This window comes from Cebidichthys violaceus, unplaced genomic scaffold, assembly GCF_023349555.1.
Source record: "Cebidichthys violaceus isolate CVI_PGR_0920_01 unplaced genomic scaffold, fCebVio1.0.p SCAF_3, whole genome shotgun sequence".
In the NCBI taxonomy this organism is placed as follows: domain Eukaryota; kingdom Metazoa; phylum Chordata; class Actinopteri; order Perciformes; family Stichaeidae; genus Cebidichthys; species Cebidichthys violaceus.
This window is the reverse complement of record NW_027176483.1, coordinates 15,127,415-15,149,010: the sequence shown is the minus strand read 5'-3', so window position 1 is coordinate 15,149,010 and position 21,596 is coordinate 15,127,415. Positions and strand designations below refer to the sequence as shown.

The 21,596-nt window shown below is 43.6% G+C and overlaps 1 protein-coding gene across 1 annotated transcript in view; it reads right to left on the bottom strand.

Moving 5' to 3' along the window:
• Positions 1-2,250: 2,250 nt before the first annotated feature.
• mrpl23 (mitochondrial ribosomal protein L23) overlaps positions 2,251-21,596 on the bottom strand; it is a 34,322-nt gene continuing 14,976 nt past the window's right edge. The window contains exon 5 of the mRNA XM_068723616.1: positions 2,251-3,242. Coding sequence (XP_068579717.1) covers positions 3,078-3,242 — 165 coding nt within the window. The 3' untranslated portion in view covers positions 2,251-3,077. The remainder of the gene's footprint in view (positions 3,243-21,596) is intronic.

The window sequence follows — 21,596 nt, the reverse complement described above, 5'->3', positions numbered from 1 at the left end:
GGTGCAAGATATTTTCAGAGCAGATAGGTTTGGCTCTACTGAAGACAAATAGAACAGACTTGCATGAGGAAAAATGTAAAAACTCTGACGAGCCTGAACTTAGCTTTGTGACTTCAGGTTTGAACCCTCTGCAGGAGACAGTGATGACCGGTCTGATCGGCTCTTACAGGAGCTCCAAACACCTGCTTACATAAACTGTAGCAAATGCATCGTATCACTGACATTATTAATCCATTTCTTGATAGTTTAATATGGTTATGCAACACACAGCACTGTACATTTAGTATGCATTTCAATTCAGGAGTGCTTAAAAGCCTCTATCTCCCCACATTTAACATCACGTCTCATGCCAGACAAATATACCAAAAATGTGTTTTCCTCTTAAAAAGAGTTACAATCCCTCTCATCTCATCTATATCACCTCCACAAAAGGAATAACATGGGTCTGGTTTGGCTATTTCTGGATCACGTAGGACAGTCAAGTGCATTTGAAAGTCAGAGTAGCAAATCAATTAAAATGTGATTAACTATGTAAAGTATCTCCAATATGTGTTGTTTTGTTTACCTCTGTGGAGTCTTGCAGTGTCTGCTAAACAATTCTCACATCCTTTTTGTAAAAGATCTCAAAATCAAAGTGCTGCTACATGAGGGGTCACCTGACTGTCCTCGTCTTTCTTCATTTTCTGCAGCCAGGATGATGCATGATCTGCCTCCAAAGTGACTTTATTCTCCAGAGTTCACTTAAAGGGGGAGACACTTATCACATCAGACTACCTCACCTTGTAATTAAGGAGCATCCTGCTGATGTGTGCAGTGAGATGGGGGTCAGCTGGCTCACTCCTTAAGAACAACTAGAAACCGTATTCTTAGCATGTAAACTGCTCGTGTCCAAATCCTAAGGACTGTGATTTGGCATTCATTCCGCCTCAGACGTTTTTAATGTAAATGTTGCATTTTGAGGTAAAGCAGTTGTTCTTTTCTGGAAAGAAACCATCTGTTTTATTCACATCCAAACACTACGCAATTTTGGCAGGTCCTCCACAGATGTTATCGTTTAAAAAGGAAAGTCAATCCTCATGTAACCAATGTAACATTGTCAATGATTAGAATAATATGCTAGATTATCTTGTCAGTAAAATGATCATTATGAGTAGAAATCTAACTCATAAAATTATTTTTTATTTTCTGTGGAATATAAATTATTCACTTCCATAAAAAACTTGAATCACCCAGAAATGTGTCCGTCAAGAGAACATCATGTTACATTGGATGTCACTATCTATGACTCCATTTGTTGTTTTACTCCTTCAACCTTGAAATGTTCTATCAGTTGTTCCTGTTTACTTGTTCTTCATAAAGAGCTAAAATGACTAAGACATTTATCTGCATGAGCAACAGATGAGCTCATTAACAAAGTGTGTCTCAGGGTCTGTCTACGCTCCAGGAGAATCCAAAACGCCAAACAATAAACTAATCAATGCCAGTCTACAGTAGGTATGCACAAGAGTGTGCATCCAACTTTAGAAGACACAGAGTATCCTTGTGACAAGGAGCAGGAGGAGAACAGGGACAGATTATTGCTTGGAAAACACCAGAACGTGATTTCTCAACTTTTAATGTGAGGCCTGTTCAGGCCGGGGGAGAGTGAGAACAGGAATTTGGTCTTACTCTCTGTTGGTTTAGCAGCTGTTTCTCTGGAGGTCCGGACTGAGCAACAGAGAGAGAGAAAGAAGAAAAGCGAGAAAGTGAGTGAGACAGAAAAGAAATGGAGTGGCTGTGTAACAGGAGGCTTGTTCAGTTCTGAATCAGATTGCTTTATAGCGACGCAGGGGGTGAGTGGTTCCAGGCAGCAGACAATGGGCCAACAGGATCAATATTGACATTCTCCTTAGTGATAGCTGAGTTGGCTGGGTGAGGTCAGGGACTGGACCTTTGTATTAGCCAGCCAGCATTAGTGGTCACGGCTGGGGGACGCTTACTGTAACCTTGGCCTTTCAGCATAATGGAGGGTCTGAGCGTGCCCAGGAGAGGTCCCTCCCCTTTATGGGCCAGATTACCGTAAGAGAGCTGAGTCCTCCAGTGGCCCGATTCAAACACAGATCATTACTTTGTCAAAACAGCTACCAGACCACGCTGGCACACGCGAAGGCCAGCTTGTGTGGCAAAAAGCGTCTCGAAGTGCCAGTTGTTGAGCGCAGCAGCCGTGGGAGATGAGGCGAGGCGAACACGAGAAAAAAGTAAGCGGAGCCCTTTTGGACAAGTGACCATTTATTAGCTCTTATTCCAACAGCAATTACAATCAGACAGATTCACTGGCAAGTCCTGCATGCTAGGCAAACACACACACACACACTTGGTACAATCTCTCAAGATTTGTGGCAAGAGGTGCAACTGCAAAATAATAAAACACTGCAGCAAATTCCATGTCGTTGCTTTGCTGAAACAACAACTCAATTGTTGTTTACCTAAAGTGGTCAATTAATCCAAGGCAAACTTATAAAAGAGGAAAGGATGTGGGTTGTCCAGGTAGTCTGATCCAACTGGCTAAGAGTCAGGGCTACTAGGGATGCCACAATATACCCCTCCCCAGCGTGGTAGAAGAAGAGGAGCGTAGGAGAGGGACAAGGAGAAGGAGGGACAGCAGAGGAGACAGACGAGAAGGAAAAGAAACTCCCAAGGAAAGAGGAGACAAAGAAAGAAAAGGTGCAGAGGTAATGTTGTCAAAGAGGAGGGGTAAAAGGAGAAGGAGGCGGAACAGGAAGGGTGGGAGGAGGAAGAAGAGGAGGTCATCTGAGGTGATGGTGATTCTGTACGGAGGGCTGGTTTCATGAACGATGGAGCTGGGCCACTCTCCTCCTCCTGCATTTCTGTTCTGGCTCGGGTTACTGGACCGAAGCCTCTCTCTCTCTCTCACACACACACACACACACACACACACACACACACACACACACACATTCTTCTTTACTACACACTTGTGACTCTTTCTTACAGAAATAGAAGTGACATCACAACAGTGGCGTAAATCAATAGCCACGCCACACCATATGAGCAGAGTTCACGGTCAGGGGGCTGTCTCACAGTCCGAACCACTCCGTGACCCCTCCTCTCCTGGGGTCGAGTTTCTGCCTCTGCTTCTCGTTCTCCATGAACTTCTCCTGCATCTCCTCCATGGAGCCCTCTGAGGCTGCCCGCTCCTTTTCTGGGAAGATGTCCGGGAAGGTGAACGTCTGTTCCTGGGCCTGGGAAGCAAAGGCAAAAAAAGAGAGAAAAATTAGCAAAGGAACCACCATTTTCCTACCTAATAATGAGAGGAATTTGTTGTTTATTTTCTATTTAAAATCATTTCACATAAAATATTTTTTTTGTGAAACAAAAAAAAAAACGCGTCAAACTGCATTTTCCTTAAACCGTTTCCTTTTCTTTGCAGAAGAGAAGTGAGATACAGATTTGGAATTCAGGACACTGTTTCTCCCTTGATATCCCTATTTCCAGTTATACAAACGCTGACTTTCTCTCTGGCATTCAATTTCTCCAACTCTCCCCCCACATTTAATCTCTCTCCATTTCTCTGGTCTTGATTTATTCAGGGGGAAAGGATGGTATCCATTATTTATTCCATACCAACCCATCTCTGGCCATGGCTAATGCACCACTGGCCCAACCGTAGTCTGTGTCAGGCAGCCGTAGAGTACAGTACAGTACACACACACACACACACACACACACACACACACATGCATGCCTGCACGCCCACGCACAAAACACGAACAGGTCAGTGGGTGCAGGCATGCACACATACCCATAGCCTATCCCTCTCAGCCTCTCCCATGGACACCTGGTAACAAGAATTCACTGTTATCAGTCTCAACTGGAGGCAAATCATTGCTGTCCTTAAATGACTCAACTTTTGATGATGAAACTGCACTTACATGTGTCATTTTTCTATCACTCCATTTGGATTTTGAGCAAACTGCTAATAAAAGTTACTAATGATTACTAACATGGTAGTTTACACCAAACAGCTTCCACTTCATAATGACAAATAGTCAAATGTCATAATGTGACTCATACACTTCTGAATTCATTCAAAAGGGCCTACCCTCATAAAATGAATTGCTTCCATGAACACAATTGTCAATCAACTATTCTGTTTAAATATGTGAAATATTTTGTTTAGGGTCAGTGTGTAGGCGTTAAGGAATGGTCTGGCTCTGATGTGAATGTTACTTTGTCTGTCTCCAACCCCCAAAATACCAAGAAAAACATGCATATAATTACCACATAGCATGGTTTAATTCCCAAAGGAGGGGACAACATGAAGCTCCCTCAGCCAAAGATACAGAATGGAGCTGGCCTCATCTACTCCAAAACATGCTCCTACAGCAGGAGTCTTCGGGATCATTATTGTACTTGTGCATGTATAAATGTGTGTGTTCAAGTGCACATTTGCTTGTGTTTTGTTATGTTATTAAGACCAGGAAAGAACATTATAACATCCTTATAAAACTAAATAACAGACAAGATAAATAAGGAATGGATGCTGGGTGACTGTATATACGCTGGTTAGAGCTTTATAACACACACAAGTAATGAGATGCTCCATACTTCAAATATGACTCCAACTTAAAATCACTCTTCAGTCTTCAGTTTTATGTCTCCATGCATCCAACTAGTATGATTTGCGGCAGCCAGAGAACACCGTATAATAATAACAGAAGCTTCATGTGAAACTGATAGCATATGACAGGGGTCACTAATAGGCGGACCACGTCCGGATCCGGACCCAGACGCCATTGTATCCGGACCCTGGACCTAAAACCATTTTGACGGAGCGCCTATATTTTAACTGGCGCAGCTTTTCTAGCCTTTACGGCACTCGGTCAGTGGTCCAGGAAACAAACCGACCAATTACATGCGTTGTAAATCACATCATGTGATGCAGCTCAGTCAATCAAATATGGGTATTCTGACACGTTTCCTGACTCGAGTGAGTAATTTACAGACACGGGGCTGAGACGAGGAAAGAGAACGAAGGGCAAGTGAATAATTACGTGAATCAGAGAAGTTGTTTCTCATGATGTTCTCCAAAAAGAGAAAAGTGGTCAGAGAGACCAGAGTCTATAACCAAGAATGAACAGACTCTTATAGGTTAATTCTTCCCACGGACAGTTTAAAACCAGTGTGTCTCATATGTTCAGAGACCATGACGATTATTAAGAGGAAATGGTGCATAGTTACGAAATCATTTCACCTCAGGTTGATAGCAGACCACCTCAAGGCGTCACTCAGAGCGATCCAGGACATTCTGATGTAGCATTTAAAAATTAAAGCCCTGTGAACCCCTGTGAATATAGGTACAGCTGTGGTCAAAAGTTTACATACACTTGTAAAGAACATAATGTCATGGCTCTCTTGAGTTTCCCCGTTATTTCTACAACTCTGATAGAGTGATTAAAACAGATACTTCTTTGTCACAAAAAACATTCATGAAGTTTGGTTCTTTCATGACTTTATTATGGGTTAACAGAAAAAGTGATCAAATCTGCTGGGTCAAAAATATACATACAGCAGTGCTAATATTTCGTTACATGTCCCTTGGCCATTTTCACTTCAATTAGGCGCTTTTGGTAGCCATCCACAAGCTTCTGGCCAGCTTCTCGTTGAATCTTTGACCACTCCTCTTGACAGAATTGGTGCAGTTCAGTTAAATTTGATGGCTTTCTGACATGGACTTGTTTCTTCAGCATTGTCCACATGTTCTCAATGGGATTTAAGTCAGGACTTTGGGAAGGCCATTCTAAAACCCTAATTCTAGCCTGATTTAGCCATTCCATTACCACTTTTGATGTGTGTTTGGGGTCATTGTCCTGTTGGAACACCCAACTGCGCCCAAGACCCAACCTTCGGGCTGATGATTTTAGGTTATCTTGAAGAATTTGAAGGTAATCCTCCTTCTTCATTATCCCATTTACTCTCTGTAAAGCACCAGTTCCATTGGCAGCAAAACAGCCCCACAGCATAATACTACCACCACCGTGCTTGACGGTAGGCATGGTGTTCTTGGGGTTAAAGGCCTCACCTTTTCTCCTCCAAACATATTGCTGGGCATTGTGTCCAAACAGCTCGATTTTTGTTTCGTCTGACCACAGAACTTTCCTCCAGAAGGTCTTATCTTTGTCCACGTGATCAGCAACAAACTTCAGTCGAGCCTTAAGGTGCCGCTTTAGGAGCAAGGGCTTCCTTCTTGCACGGCAGCCTCTCAGTCCATGGAGATGCAAAACACGCTTGACTGTGGACACTGACACCTGTGTTCCAGCAGCTTCTAATTCTTGGCAGATCTGCTTTTTGGTGGTTCTCGGTTGACTCTTCACCCTCCTGACCAATTTTCTCTCAGCAGCAGGTGATAGCTTGCGTTTTCTTCCTGATCGTGGCAGTGACAAAACAGTGCCATGCACTTTATACTTACAAACAATTGTTTGCACTGTTGCTCTTGGGACCTGCAGCTGCTTTGAAATGGCTCCAAGTGACTTTCCTGACTTGTTGAAGTCAATGATTCGCTTTTTCAGATCCATGCTGAGCTCCTTTGACTTTCCCATTGTAGCGTTTGTGGGCGTTTGTATCCAATGAGCCCTATTTAAATGGCCTCAGAGAAGTCACCAGCTGTAGTCACTCATAATCACTCACAAGAAGTTAAGAGGCCATGCTATGAAGCTCATTTCATTGACACAACTTTCTCAGTCACCAAAATTGCTAATTCATGTTGCTGTATGTATATTTTTGACCCAGCAGATTTTGTCACTTTTTCTGTTAACCCATAATAAAGTCATGAAAGAACCAAACTTCATGAATGTTTTTTGTGACAAAGAAGTATGTTCCAATCACTCTATCAGAGAAAAATCAGAGTTGTAGAAATAACTGGAAACTCAAGAGAGCCATGACATTATGTTCTTTACAAGTGTATGTAAACTTTTGACCACAACTGTATGTATGTATGTATGTATGTATGTATGTATGTATGTATGTATGTATGTATGTATGTATGTATATGTGTATATATATATACATATATATATATATAAACACACACACATGTATATGTATATGTATATATATATATACATATGGCACTAAATAGCGCAAGTTATTATTGTAATGTTCCGGACCTTTGCACGAGGAGATTTTCTCAATCTGGACCTTTTGGAATTTTAATTGAATACCCCTGGCATATAATATGCTTCAGATAACAGGAAGTGAAGAGTTCAATGGGGAGGAAATGCAAATGAGCATAATAATAAATAAACAGTCAAACTACACAAGGTATTTTTAATTCCAACTTCCCTCTAGATTTTGAATAGTTCCTGTCCATTTAAGACAATAATAAATAAATATAATCCACCTCCACCATATTTCTTAGTTACTTACTAATCCTAATTAGAGGTTTTCAGTGAAAAACAATACACCCTGGAGGGAGAGACTGGATGCAGAGGTCACTGCATTAAGATATTAACCATAACCCAGTCTTTATGTGTGTGAACTACAGTCACGCCTGACATGTCCAATCTGACAATACTGGCATGACCAAGCATCTAACTACCAAAACACAACTATTATGAAAAATTACTATTTTGGTATGATTCTTTACACAGACTTGAATTCATGTTACTCTCTAAAACCTGGCCATTTCAGTCTAAACTCTCTGATACCAGCTTTGAGGAGCAGCTGAAGCCAAACACGCACAACCTTCAATCAAAAGAAAAAACACTGTTCTTGTGTTCCTGTCTTGCGGCAACGCCTGTATTGCAAACTACAGGAGGTTTTTCCAGTGAGCGCAGTAATGCAGGAAGAGAGACAAGAGTGCAGACCCAGTGAGGAGGCACAGGCCATAAGGCTGCCAAACACCAGCGATGCACCTGGAAACCGACCGCCCCTGCCAAGGCCTTTTGTGTCTCTCTGCACTCGCACACACTGTCATCGAGGAACATGTAATCCAGAACAAAAACACTGGACCAGGCCAGGGGATGTTTGCCGCAGGAGTACGAGGAAGGGGAGAAGGTGGCAGCAGGGGAAAAAGATCGAGGTAGACGATGCGAGGGACGTGACTGGGGAGCAGGAAGAGGAAAGTGGGGGTGATGGAGGAAAGGATCTACCAAAGCACTATAAACAGCAGAGCTGGCAACGGGGGGAAAACAACGAACCAGTGAGCCAACATGACCTCACCCAATTTGGACCAAACGTTGTCGCATGACAGTTCCCAGTTATACGGCGTAGCGCTGGACACCTCGTGTATACACATGGCGAAGATTGATATCGGCCTCAGTGAACGGCGATTCACAAAAACAACAAAGAGATTGAAGATTGAGATTGAAATCAACAAAGCGCCGAGACTCGTTAAACAAGTCTTATTGTTGGCAGCAGGCCGCACCCTGTGTGTGAGTGTGTGTGTGTGTGTGTGTGTGTGTGTGTGTGTGTGTGTGTGTGTGTGTGTGTGTGTGTGTGTGTATCAAGCGTCTGCTGGACACATTTCCGCAGTGAGAGAAAGTGCTGGCAGAGTGCATTCTTATTTTTGTTTGAAATATATACATCACACCAAAGCAGAGGCAAAGCTAATGTCCCCTCGGTCTCCGAGCCAAAACGCTCTTTCCTGTGAGTCTGTCTGCCTCTCTGTGTGTGTGTGTGTGTGTGTGTGTGTGTGTGTGTGTGTGAGAGAGAGAGAGAGAGAGGGGGGGAGTGTGTGTTTGTGTATGAGTGCATATTGAGTGATTTATGGAGAAGGCCGGAGGTCTGGCCAAAAAGGACAAAAGTGGAGAAAAACAGTAAGGCCATCGTCTTCACCATGCTCCCAATTGAATCAAGCTGCCATCCAGGAATATTGAGACGAGGCCCCACACTGCTCGTGATGTAAACATACTTCTCTTACGCACATGAACAACCCATTACACCCACAGTTTCCCTCTCAATGGGAAAAGAAGGAGAAACACTGGGGGGGGGGTTAAGAGGGGAAAGCAAATGTTGTCATTGACTCACGACCAACCCGTCTCACTTTCCCCATTTGTGTGTATCTGTGTGTCTATGTTTCCTTATTAAGCTCTAATTTAATGTCTTGCTCTGCTCCAGGAAGTGTGTATTTAGGGTGTCGGTCTGGGCTGTGTCATTTGGGGACCGGACTTTGAACCAGTTGATTGGGGACATCTGTCAAATCAGGGGCAACAATCGGTGTCCCCGTGTTGTTTTTACAGCAGCTACATTCAGAATGTGGTTTGCGTCTAAATTGGTTTGTATTGCTCACTTATAGTTGGGGGAAGCTTCTATGATACAAATTAAATTCAGTGCAATGTCCCTAAATTAACCCTGCTTTTGTGTATGTGTGTGTGTTCATGTGGAGTCATACACAAGCAACTTATCCTGTTTGCAGCCCCCAGAAGGGAAGAGAGAAGAGAGAAGACCGGGCGAGAGCTGGAAAGAGCCTCACAAAGGACAACTGTATTCTATCTGAATGACCTTTGCTTCTGATCTGTAACAAACTAAGCATACAGTTGTGAGTCAAAAACAGCCGTGGGGGACTTCTTTTCATAAAAAAAAATAGAAGAATGTGTCCGGTAACCTTGGAATGCATGTGAAATCAATACAAGGGAAATGTGAAGGGGGGGTGACTCTTTTGTTATTCATCAGCTTTGGCCTTAAGTATGAAATATGAAAGCCATAGTTGTTCTGGCTTGATGTGTTAAAATGTCTTTGATGAAAACAGGAAGGTGCCGGTTCACATGCTTTTTCCGACCTGAAGCTGAATAGATCATTATTGCATTCGGCAGCTGAGGACACAAAAGGCTGATTCAACCTGCTGCTCCGAGAGTTAAAATATACGGGACATGACTGGACGAGACTGGACCGGGACCAGGCATCGCCATGTGACGGATGAGATACACATTAGCATTTAAATGCCTCTGAATGGGCTGCACAGTAAGCACAGAGTAAGAACTATGCTACAAATCTGAACATAAAAAAACAAAACAAAAAGGAGGCTTTCAAAGATGATTACTCAACCCCATTGTAGTAGGTTTGGACTTACTATTCCAATATCCTCAATCCACAGGACAGCATGGTATCAGATTTTATGTCCTCTGGAATGGAAAAAGTTTGAAGCAACATTTTATTACTTAAGAGACTGTTAAAATGGAGACTTCTATTCAGATAATCAATTCAACCTAAAAATTTTATCCATCAGAAAAAAACATTCTAACTACTCTTTTACGAGCCTTTTATTCTGTGCTCTCTCAAAACCTTGAGCACCTAGAGTTATTGTGGTGCGTAATAAGATGGGACTGAGGGGTGTGGGCCAAGTGCTCTGACTTCTTGGATGACCACACTTGACCGAGGAGCTGAAAAGGCTTCAAACGTTCTGAAAATACAAAACTGAGACACTCACACAGGCACTAAGAGACTGTCAGACAAACTACATATCCCTTTTATTGATGATTGACAATCCAGAAGGCATCGGAGGACAGTGCCATTCACAAAGAGGTCAATAAAAAAATCAACCAGATGTTGGCGGGGCCGTGAGGGTACGGACAAATCTGGACCGCACACTGAAAAACGGAGAGGTGTTGACGACGCGGTGAGAAATCTCATGAGGCTGTGGCTCATGCAGCTGCGGTGGCAGTGCGGTGGGGTAAACCGTGGCGAAGCTCAGAGACATCTTGAGTGAGAGTGTGTGTGTGTGTGTGTGTGTGTGTGTGTGTGTGTGTGTGTGTGTGTGTGTGTGTGTGTGTGTGTGTGGTGGTGAAAAAGAGACCGAGAGGTGTTCACATTGTGGTAGAATCTATTATGACCGCAACACGGTAGGCAAACCTTGCAGACTACAGAGGGACAGACCACACGATGAGGTTACCAGGATTAGAGCTGAGGGCAACCCCCTGCTGGGTGTGTGTGAGTGTGTGAGTGTGAACAAACCCAATTTAACTAGGGAAATGTTGACTGCAGCACGCATCATGCTCTTTTTCAGCAACTCATGCAGATGTACACATCGACACCAGAAGCTGTGAGCTGCTCATTAAAAGAGCCACCATTTTCCTACTGTTGGCCAGTAACCAGCTCCACTTGACCAGTTGGAGGTGGTTACGCGCCTCAAATCAAACAGAGGGTGGAGCATTTACTACACTCTTTCCAAACAGGCCTGAGCCGTCCAGACCGTGGATTTTAAAAAGGTGTGATCACACCTTTAAGAGTCAGTTTTCTTTGGTCTTACTTAACCACAGATGAAAATGTTGTGCATTTTTCTTTTCGGTTCATTTAAGTTCACACTGCCCAATTACAAGTGAACCGGGGCTTGTAAACGAAAGTCAGATGGACTCACAAGTAGCTTGTTTATTGGACAGAGTTTTGGCAACCTGTCATCCTGCAAGATTACGGATTTTGGCAGCCAAGGAGCAAGGGGGGGGGGGGGGGACGAATATGATTCCAGTTCCTTTAGGTTTAACTAAGCATTTGGAACTTATCTGCACTTTTTGACATAATTTAGCATCTCTGGTCTTCATACCAGATAAGAAGGAAATGGCTGACTACAGTGATCAGTACAGGCTGTGGTTTGCCCTTGGTTCACTTTGTTATGCTAGCCTTTCCAAGCATGAGTAACTGCTGTCTATCTGATATCAACATCCGTCTTCATGTACCCATAAAATCATAGGAAAAAATGCCCAAACAATGGACAACATGTTCATGAGAATGTTTTTGGGGCTGTTTCTTGTAGTTATACTGTACCTCAGTTCACTTGGAAGTGGACCTACCAGGTTTGCTTTGAATTATACTGATGAGTTGAACAAACTAACAGAGCTCTTCCCAAAAATTAGGTATGTTTGTGGATGTGTGAAAGCTCAAACTCTTTTGTTGTGTATACTAACAAACACACGGTAATAACTCCCTATTTGAAAGGCTAAAAGACAGACATATCAGTCCACTCCAACACAGTCCAACTATTGATTTTAGGTTAGATCTACAGAGAATCCTGTGCTCATACCTGTAACAGTTTCTTAGCCTAATATTGCATAATCTCTGGTTGCTTTTCTATCTTCTGCAATCACTGAGAAATAAATAGTCTAAGCAAACTGGGAGAGGCAGGAAAGACGATGGAAGAGGGCAGAAGAGAAGAGATGATGACTAGTCTGATGACTGTAAACAGCTCCCTCTGCCAGGACCCTGGGTGGGCCACACATTCACTCTCACTTTATCTCATTGACACACACACACACACACACACACACACACACGCACACACACACACACAACTCTGCCCTATTGTCCCTCCGTCCAGACCTCCTGGTACAAACCATTTCAGTTGTTCCCTCAGGAAAGACAGGGAGGTGACAATGATTCAACGGGAAGATGTGAGAGGATACAATGAAAAAAAAATCTGTTAAAAAGTCTGGTGAAGAAGTCAAACTGTTGAGATCACATGAGAGCCTGAAAGGCATTTAGCAAAATAACAGCTGAGAGAAAGGACAAATCATCTCCCTCTGTAAAAGACAGATAAGTGGCAGAGAGCGTCGACCACTAACCAATAGCATCCTGCCGTGGGTTCGTTCAGGGTCATGACCCCGGTCCTCCCTCCAATTACAATGACATCTCCTCCACAGCTCGGCAACAGCCAAATAACTTGGTCAGCTTTGGCTTGAAGCAGTGTTCGTTTCAGTGTGTCTCCATGTCATTCACATGAATGGCCTTTGGTCCACATGAGGGAGACAGACAATATTTTGGACAATCTATATGTCCACACATGTGATTCTTGAGTCAGCATTGATGCATAAAAAGAATAAAAAGAAATAGCAATTTTGTTTGTAGATGCATTTCTGAGGCTGCTTTCCAATAAAAAGTAGTGTTTTGCAAGTTGAATGTTTTTACTGTGAAGTAGTTGCATTGGCATCAACTTAATACAGCTTTGCTTCAATGTAAAGATACCAACAGTAAACTAGTCTGTTATCAATGACACATTAGCAACCCTTTGCTAAGTCTTGCCCTCAAACGCAGACTGGCCAATCATAGCGTAGCTTCGGTGAGCTCTGACCAGGGACCAGCAAATCTCCGGCTCTGCTCCTTAGACTCTCATTCAATCATTTCAGGTTTTATTCATTTTCAGGCTGGTTTTGTGGATTGTGAATGAACTCTGGACCTGGAGAAGTGTGAAGGAGGTATACATTTCTAAAATATTACGTTTCTGCGTAAAAGCCTGTTGAGCTAACGTTAGCTGTACGTTAGCACTCATTAACTAGCATAGGCACGCTATTCTAGCTACTGAAGGTATATATTTATCTTTTTAACCTGCTTTCACTGCTGATTCAATTGACATCCTACCAATGCATATTGTAGACTTTTCTGTCTGCTTCTCTCTGAAATCACTTTCTTGTGATTCCAAAAGTGAGTGCAGCGAGTGTAGTTAGTGACAGCGTGGGCTCCATGGTAGCTCTGACAGGTTGACGGAGCAGTGACGGGAGAGGGGGGGGCTTAGCGATGGGTCACTTACACTGAATAACATGAATGCATTGTTTTCCTGTGAATTCCTCGTGCCGAGATAGGCAATCTGAATCCATCACTGGAATGGTGGACTCTGCTACTACCAATAAGAGCTACTATCTAGAAAGGTAATTACTGAATGTAAATACATTGACTGGACATTGCAGAAAAAATGCAGACCATAAATAGTATCAGAACTGGAGTTTGATTTCATTATATTTTGTGGATTACACCTTTAAATGCAGTTTCTCAGTCACTAAAAATGAAGCAGAGCACTTTTCTAAACCTTACAATATAATTACAATATCAAACTGCATGCGCGTGTCCACTTTTAGCAAAGAAGGGATGTGTCGTTGCAGCCTTACAACATTGGAGCAGTTCCATGCAGTGAAGTATTAGTGCAATTTGTATTTAAATAAAGTACTGCATTGGATTGGTATTCAGTATTAGCTAATACCTTATCTGAGTAGTGAGTTTTTAATCAGATTTTATGAAAGATATTGACAATTATGCTTTTGTTAATGTGGTCATGCAATGAGAAAAAATACTTGCATAGATGCATCAAGATGCACAGACACTCAAAAGTAATTGTGTGGTACCTAAGGATCCCCAGCCTTAATGTGTACATGATTTTTGTGACAAAGAGCAGGAGCAGGAGTCAGGCAGGTGGGCGAACACCGGCTCTGGTGGCAACTGAAAATACTTTAGGGTCTTTTGCAGGGACTCTCTGACATACTAGTGAAGGGCGTCCAGTGATATATACGTACATACTTCTGCCCAGTGACAAACAGAGGGTGTGAGTGAGAAAGTGTGTGTGTGTGTGTGTGTGTGTGTGTGTGTGTGTGTGTGTGTGTGTGTGTGTGTGTGTGTGTGTGTGTGTGTGTGCTTGGTAGTTTTCATGTCTGGGCATGTCTGTTCCCAGTCTGCTACTGGAGACGTTGGACCCTTGTAACCTAGCTCTCAGGAAAAGATCATCACCATCTAAATACACACCCAGCCACCCACAAAGACGTTTACATCTATCTGGTCTTGAACTGGACACTGACAATCACAACAACAAAAACAATAACAGCCAAGAATAACACCACCAAATCTGCCCATATTAACAACAATACCAAACGGTGAATCATTACGCCTTCTGTCTTCGACGACAACACTCTGTACCTTAATTCACACCTAAATCTCACCCGTCTTAACCACCCACCCCCATTACACACACATAAACAGCTGTTCACTATCATTATCCCCTCCATCTATGTCACCCCCCCAACCCCCCATGCACCCCATTTCTCTCTCGCCAACGCATGTAAACAACCCTCACGTACCCTCCCCCCCCAATTTCAAGCATCTCCTCCACCTACCCCGCCCTCTCTCGTCCCCAGACCCAACTATCTAGGCTACCAAAGACACACACACACACACACACACACACACACACACACACACACACACACACACACACACACACACACACACACACACACACACTTAGACCCTTGCACAAAAACACATACGCTTGACCCTACATGCACATGCAACATAAACATCCAGGCATTGCCCCTGCCCCCTTCCCGACTGAGGAATGCGGGGACCAGCTGGTGGAGAAAATAAAAAAATGAAGAAGCATACCAAAACAGGAAATGCATCAGCAGGGGCCTATCACAGGGCTTTATCAGGTCAGTGGCAGCTCTGCTTAGAACCTGGGTGGCACTGCATGGTGATTGGCTGATCAAAGTGGCAGCTGTGTCATTACAGGAGGTCAGGGATAATCAAGAAAGGTTACGAGCATGCACTCGTGCGTGTGTGTGTGTGTGTGTGTGTGTGTGTGTGTGTGTGTGTGTGTGTGTGTGTGTGTGTGTGTGTTGGAATGCGTGTGTGTTGCCATGGCTATCTAAATAGAGGGGGGAACCTGAAAGAAATGTGGGAAGAAATGAGGGTGATGAGAGAAGATGCTGCAGATAGATAAAGTAAGAATCAATCGAAAGCGACAAAAGGAAAGGTGTGATGAAAAGATGGTGAAAGAGATGTAGAGACAGACACACTTCTCCCTCTTTTTTTTTTTCCCTTTCTTGAAATACTTTGGCAGCACAGTCACGTCATGTCATTAAAGCTTATATCATCTGAGCGGAATCAAGTGTAAAGAGTCAAAACGTGTGAGAAAGAAACAACACAGAGCCTCGACTGAAGCCATTCAAAACAAAAAAAAAAAGGTTTGCGTGTGAGATTCCAAACCGGATGGTTAAGACCCTGCTCTGCTCTCTATAATTCATGTTCTCTCTCCACTGAGCTCTTACGAAACCTACACATACACTCTCACACAGGATTTTACTTAGGAGTGGATTTTCCAAATCAGGAGACACATAGGGAGATGGGGGGGGGGGCTTTCAGCGAAGCTTGATTGCCAGGAAAAGCTTCTCCTTTTATTAGGCTCACCACCAGCACACATGCATGTGTGTGCACACACACACACACACACACATATATATGAACACGCACTAATTAGTGTATCAGCCCATTCCTTCCTTCCGAAGATTTATACGCCTAGAATGCTGACAGATATATTTAAGTGAAAGTAGGGCTGCATGACTCTGGACAAAAAGGAAAACCTGGATTTTCTCATTTAGAAATCATGCTTCCATTTTTCTCTCACAATCCTACATGTAATCCAAATGTTGCAACTGTCACTATGTTATACGCGCTCACTGGACATAGTGTTGCAAAAACCAAGGCTCTAGTTAGTGCAGTTAGAGAGCAGAGATGTTGGCCTTGATAACTTCATCACATTGTATTTTGTGATGATATTTCAGGTGACTGTATGAATATGGTGGGAAGCAGGACATTGCTTTTAATGTGCAGTATGTGCTTTTGACTATCATTAATAGTTAGAAAAAAACATGTTGCACAATGTTGGTGTTAGATACATTTTCTTTGAATGGTTTTATCGATACTCATTTTGTTTTAATTTGTTATGTAATTCAATGTTTGTTTGTTTGTTTGTTTTCACTATGATACTGCTGTAATGTCTCCCTTTTATATGGGATGTTTATATGAGATGTGACGCGACCACTACAGGGTCACGTCACCAACAGTCCAGAGCGGTTTGTGTAAATGAACATGACACAAGTTATCTGAAGATGATAACTCCTATTATCAATAGATATTAATAGTTACATTATAATTGTTTAAAACATATTTTAACTACAAAGAATAGCATAAGAGGATGCCCTTTGCTGTGAAATGTACGACTGACAAGCAGCCGTGCATACAGGAGAAACATTGTCATGTAAGAATTACTAGTGGTATGAAATGAAATAGCAAATTTCACGTGATTAACTGTCCAGCTCTATGTAAAAGAGAAAAGTGAGACAGAAGAAAGCACTGGGGGAATTGTGGCAAAAGTTAAAAATGTTAATTGGCGTGATAAGCAAGGGTGAGGCAGCACAGGGAAGGGAAGGAAGCAGAGCGGCAAACAAGACAAAAAATGCTGTGAGGAAAGCCTGTGTGAAGGAGGGAGGGAATCATGATCTATATGGTTGGAAATAATAAAATTCCAGACAGATAAGCAAGATTTCCCCGTCGGCCTGACCGCCCGATTCAGCACCTCCAGCTCCAGAGAGCCGGGGGTTAGAACACGTGGAGAACACGATCGGGAGGATGAGGGGGATCCTGGGGGTTTTCAGCCTAGCCAGATAGAAACAGTCACACACACACACACACACACACACACACACACACACACACACACACACACACACACACACACACACACAACCCTGGAGGGTCTATTGTTAAGCAACAAGGAGTCAATAACAGATAGGAGATGAGGGGAGGCGAGAGAGAAGCTGAACAGCCAAACGTTGCCATCTAGTGTCAGTCAAACAGAGAGGAGAGCCAGACTTGGCCACAGCTTCCCTCTCATAATCACTCTCAATACAGCTGTTTCTTTCTCTCTCTCACTCTCCCCCCTTTTCAGCTGTGTCACAACTCCTCCATGTTTGCCACTCAGTCTCTCCCTCTGTTTGTTTTTCTGTCTCTCTCTCTCTCTCTCTCTCTCTCTCTCTCTCTCTCTCTCTCTCTCTCTCTCTCTCTCTCTCTCTCTCTCTCTCTCTCTCTCTCTTTCCGTCACTCCCCATTCTCGTTCCCTTAGAGTGATGCCTTCCCTGTGGATCGAGCGGGGGTGGAGAAAGAAGCAGAAAGAAACACGGGAAATGAGCAATTTGAATGAAGCTGCCACTTATTCTACAACTGTTGGTCCAACCCCATATCTTGTTTTGTTCTGTGGTCGTCAGATCGGGACGTTGCTTTTGGGGCACAGAGCAATCTGACTGGTGCAACTGGTTTGCTGCATTGCTGTCAGTGGTCAGGGCTCTAGAGAGAAATCTTGACACCTTATTTACTATCTTTATGAAAACATGGCCACCAGACACACGACTAATAATAAAAAGCCACCAATAGCTAAACGAGCCGTCTTCACAAGAAGAGAAAATGCAAAAAATGTCAGGGTTTAAGTTTGTTTGTAGCTTAAGTAAATAAAGCAACTTCTTAAAATGCATAAGAATACATGGATGTGACTTCCAGACAAAAACAATATAAAACCACACAGATCATATTATTTTAATGTTATGTAAATCAAATTTAAAGCATTTAAGATATGTGTAAATGGATCTGCGCTGTCCTCAAATGTGGAGAACTAGATCGTGACTACTACCAAAATAATGACGTCATTAACATATGTGTAAACAAAACTAGCTGCTCACTTCATGACAACTAAAGGTCGGCATCGTGACAGAACCTTGGACCATCTGTGTGCCTGCTCTCCCTTCTGCTGCAAAGTTTTCACTCCATCATCTACTTTCACTACTTTCGCCCTCATGCAGACTGTATGAGGAGAGCTTTTGTCCACAGATAAACTCAACCGCACGGCAACCACACCCCAAAAGGACAGACTCACGACGATGCTTACAGACTCCCCGGTGAGGTGTATACGGACTGTCAAACAACGGTTAACTAGCGTGGATATTTATGCTAAATGGTTGCGAGCATTCCACAGGTGCCTGGACGTGCCATGCAGTGCTCAACACACAAAGAAACACAAACTGCTGCTCCTCCCCTCTGACCTCTTCAGAAAGCCGGGAACATGTCTGAGATTCCTTTCTTTACACGGACACCGTCACAGTCTTTCAGGAAATGATGGAGAAGCTTCACCTACCAGCTAATAAACCTCTTCTATTCGATTATATATTAAATTAGGAATATGTTCCAAAAAGAACTTTCAAAACTGCTCCCTGTAATGCAAGGGCGGTTCAACCAAAGAAATGCTAATGACATTTAAATGAATAATACAAAATAAAAAAAGCAATTTTACAAAATCCTGCAAGCAATGTTGAAATACAGCATGCCGTCAGATTTGACCAGCTGTAGACAATCTGCTGATTGGACGTCGTTACTTTTACAGCATGCTTTTTACATTTACAGCACAATGTGGCACTAATCTGGATCATTCAGAAAAGCTGAGAGCGGTAGGCATCCCATTCATATATTCACAGCGTCACCCTCTGGGAGCTTTCAACATGCACTCTGAGCACTCAGCCCACTGAAGTGCTGCAGCTGGCACCAGAAAGCAAAGCAAAGCTCGCAAACTAGCTGCCACTCCAAAAGACAGAAAATAACTCCTCCTCTGACCAAAACTCACCACAGCCTTTTCATTCGCATGCCAGGCAGAAAGTACTGTATCGTCAATGTTTGACTGATAATGTTGCAGAACAATGACTGAAAACATTTAGAAATGACTATAATTTCAGAAGTGCACCGCTTTCTCTTTCATGAAAAGCACCCGATTGGGTTTCGAAGGCTTCAGATGGAAGTGAGGTTTAACTGGAAATGGTGGCACGTTGCACTTCAGCTGTGAGATGGGCCAAGATAATTTAATGAGGGGTAAACCACAGGGTCTGACATGCATTATGAACATGGTCGGCTGCAAAAAAAAAAAACCTTCTTCTCTAGCAGGCACATTAAAGTCGACTTTGAAAGAGGATTCGCTGCAAAAAATGAGCAGGTTTTACTGAAAATTAAAGTGACTTGCTGTGCACATACAAGAATATTCCTAAAAACCTAAGAAAAATATGACAGAAAGGCATAGCGAACCAGTCAAGAAACGTAACTCCACCTACTGTACGTGAACAGAGGTCAGAAAGTGCAATGCAGATTTGGATTTTCCAGCATCAGCCCTTTACAGCATCAAACAGATGGAACAGTATGAGTTGACTGCGAAAATCGGAAACAAGTGTTACCCTGAGCGTAGCTGTTAGAGTTAGCCCGTTTAGACTCGGCCCGTCCTAGCGGTGCATGAAAGCAGCCCCATTGATGTGCAGCCAGACCTGAAAGCAGTCTGATAGACTTTCATATTGTACTGCTGTTTTTGTCACCCCACTACCTGCACCACCACCCTGTGCCCCCCTCCGTCACACACACACACATCCTCTTCCCCTTCCCACTGATCGCTTTGTCCCGTCTCTGGACCTCCCTGCTCTGGCATGACTCCATCATACCCTTAGTCAACCCCCCCACCCCCACCCACCGGGCCTGTGTGATCCCCTCTCTCACACACACACACACACACACACACACACACACACACACACACACACACACACACATGCAGACGCTATCTCTTCCCCCGTTACTGGGGTCCCCCCTGTAAGCCTGAGGAAAATGGCAGTCACGGAACCCCTCTAACGGGAGGCCTCCCTCCAACCACAAACAAAGAGCAAGGAATGAGAGAGGGAGAGTATTACTGCTGCAATATTAGCTGATGGAGGGAGCAGGGGAGAGAGGCGGGAGAGGGGAGGATGAGGGTAGAATGGGGGGACCGCGGTGTGAGCATCGACCCACAGAACACTCTCCCACATGTGGAGTCAATTAGGAACAATCTTGTTTTCTACCCACCGCTGCAAAAGAAAGGAGGGTTTTCTGGGGGCTCTGTGTGTGTGCGAGTTTGTGTGAGTGCTTACACAAGAAAGAGAGCGAGGTAGGAAAGAGTTGAGTGAGAGAATGTTTTTTCCAAAAACCTGCCAGAGAAATAGGCCGGATATTCGGTTTTATATCAAGCCATTTTAAGCACAAAGAGAGCCTGCATCTGAGCATTTCTACCCACTGTTCACCATCAAATGAGCATGACTTCAGTAAACCGCGACGTTCAGAAAACCACGACGTGATTGTGACTGCAGAGCGAATGACACTCAAGTCAAACAAGTCCTCTGGGGATGTGCATGCATGAATGATGCACACATGTCACAGATGTGTGTGTGAACGTGTGTGTGTGTGTGTGTGTGTGTGTGTGTGTGTGTGTGTGTGTGTGTGTGTGTGTGTGTGTGTGTGTGTGTGTGTGTGCCGTTCTGCATCCTCACACCTATCATCGTCGTGTGCATCTGGTGAGACAGAAGCATCACTACTGACTCCGCGAGGAATTCCAGACGCACACACAATCACAGGCCACTTCCTTGGTGTCAGACAAGAGGAAGTCTCCCAGTTTAAAGATTCATGGCTGCTTCAATTATGTATCCTCTTTCAAATGTCGTGTTTAGACAATTTTCATTATTCATCCATTTCAAGATTGATGGCTGGGTGGGCGGCGCGGCGTAAACAAGCGTCTACACCGCTGCTGATTTGTCTGAGCGAGATCAAAACGGCAGGCACAAAACAAAGGCCCCTTGCTTTTCACGTCTGCATCAAAGGCGCATTAAAACAGTGAGGGTTTTTTTGACATTTTGGAGGGAGGTTTGTTTGATTTCAAAGACTAACAGACTTCAAACATTGGCAAGACGTGCAGGGAATGGGCCTTCCTGACCCAACGCTCACCTCAAACACAGGTGTGAAGGCAACAGCTGTGATGCAATGAGGGAGTCTGAGTGCCCCTTCGAAACACAAACACACACAGACACACACACACACACACACACACACACACACACAAAAAGTGCACATGATTGCTCACATTCTTTCTATGGCACACAAGCACAGAAAAGAGAGCTACACCAGATGATAAACATATCTCAATATTTCCTGTAATAAGTCTGGCATGTAACCAAAGACGA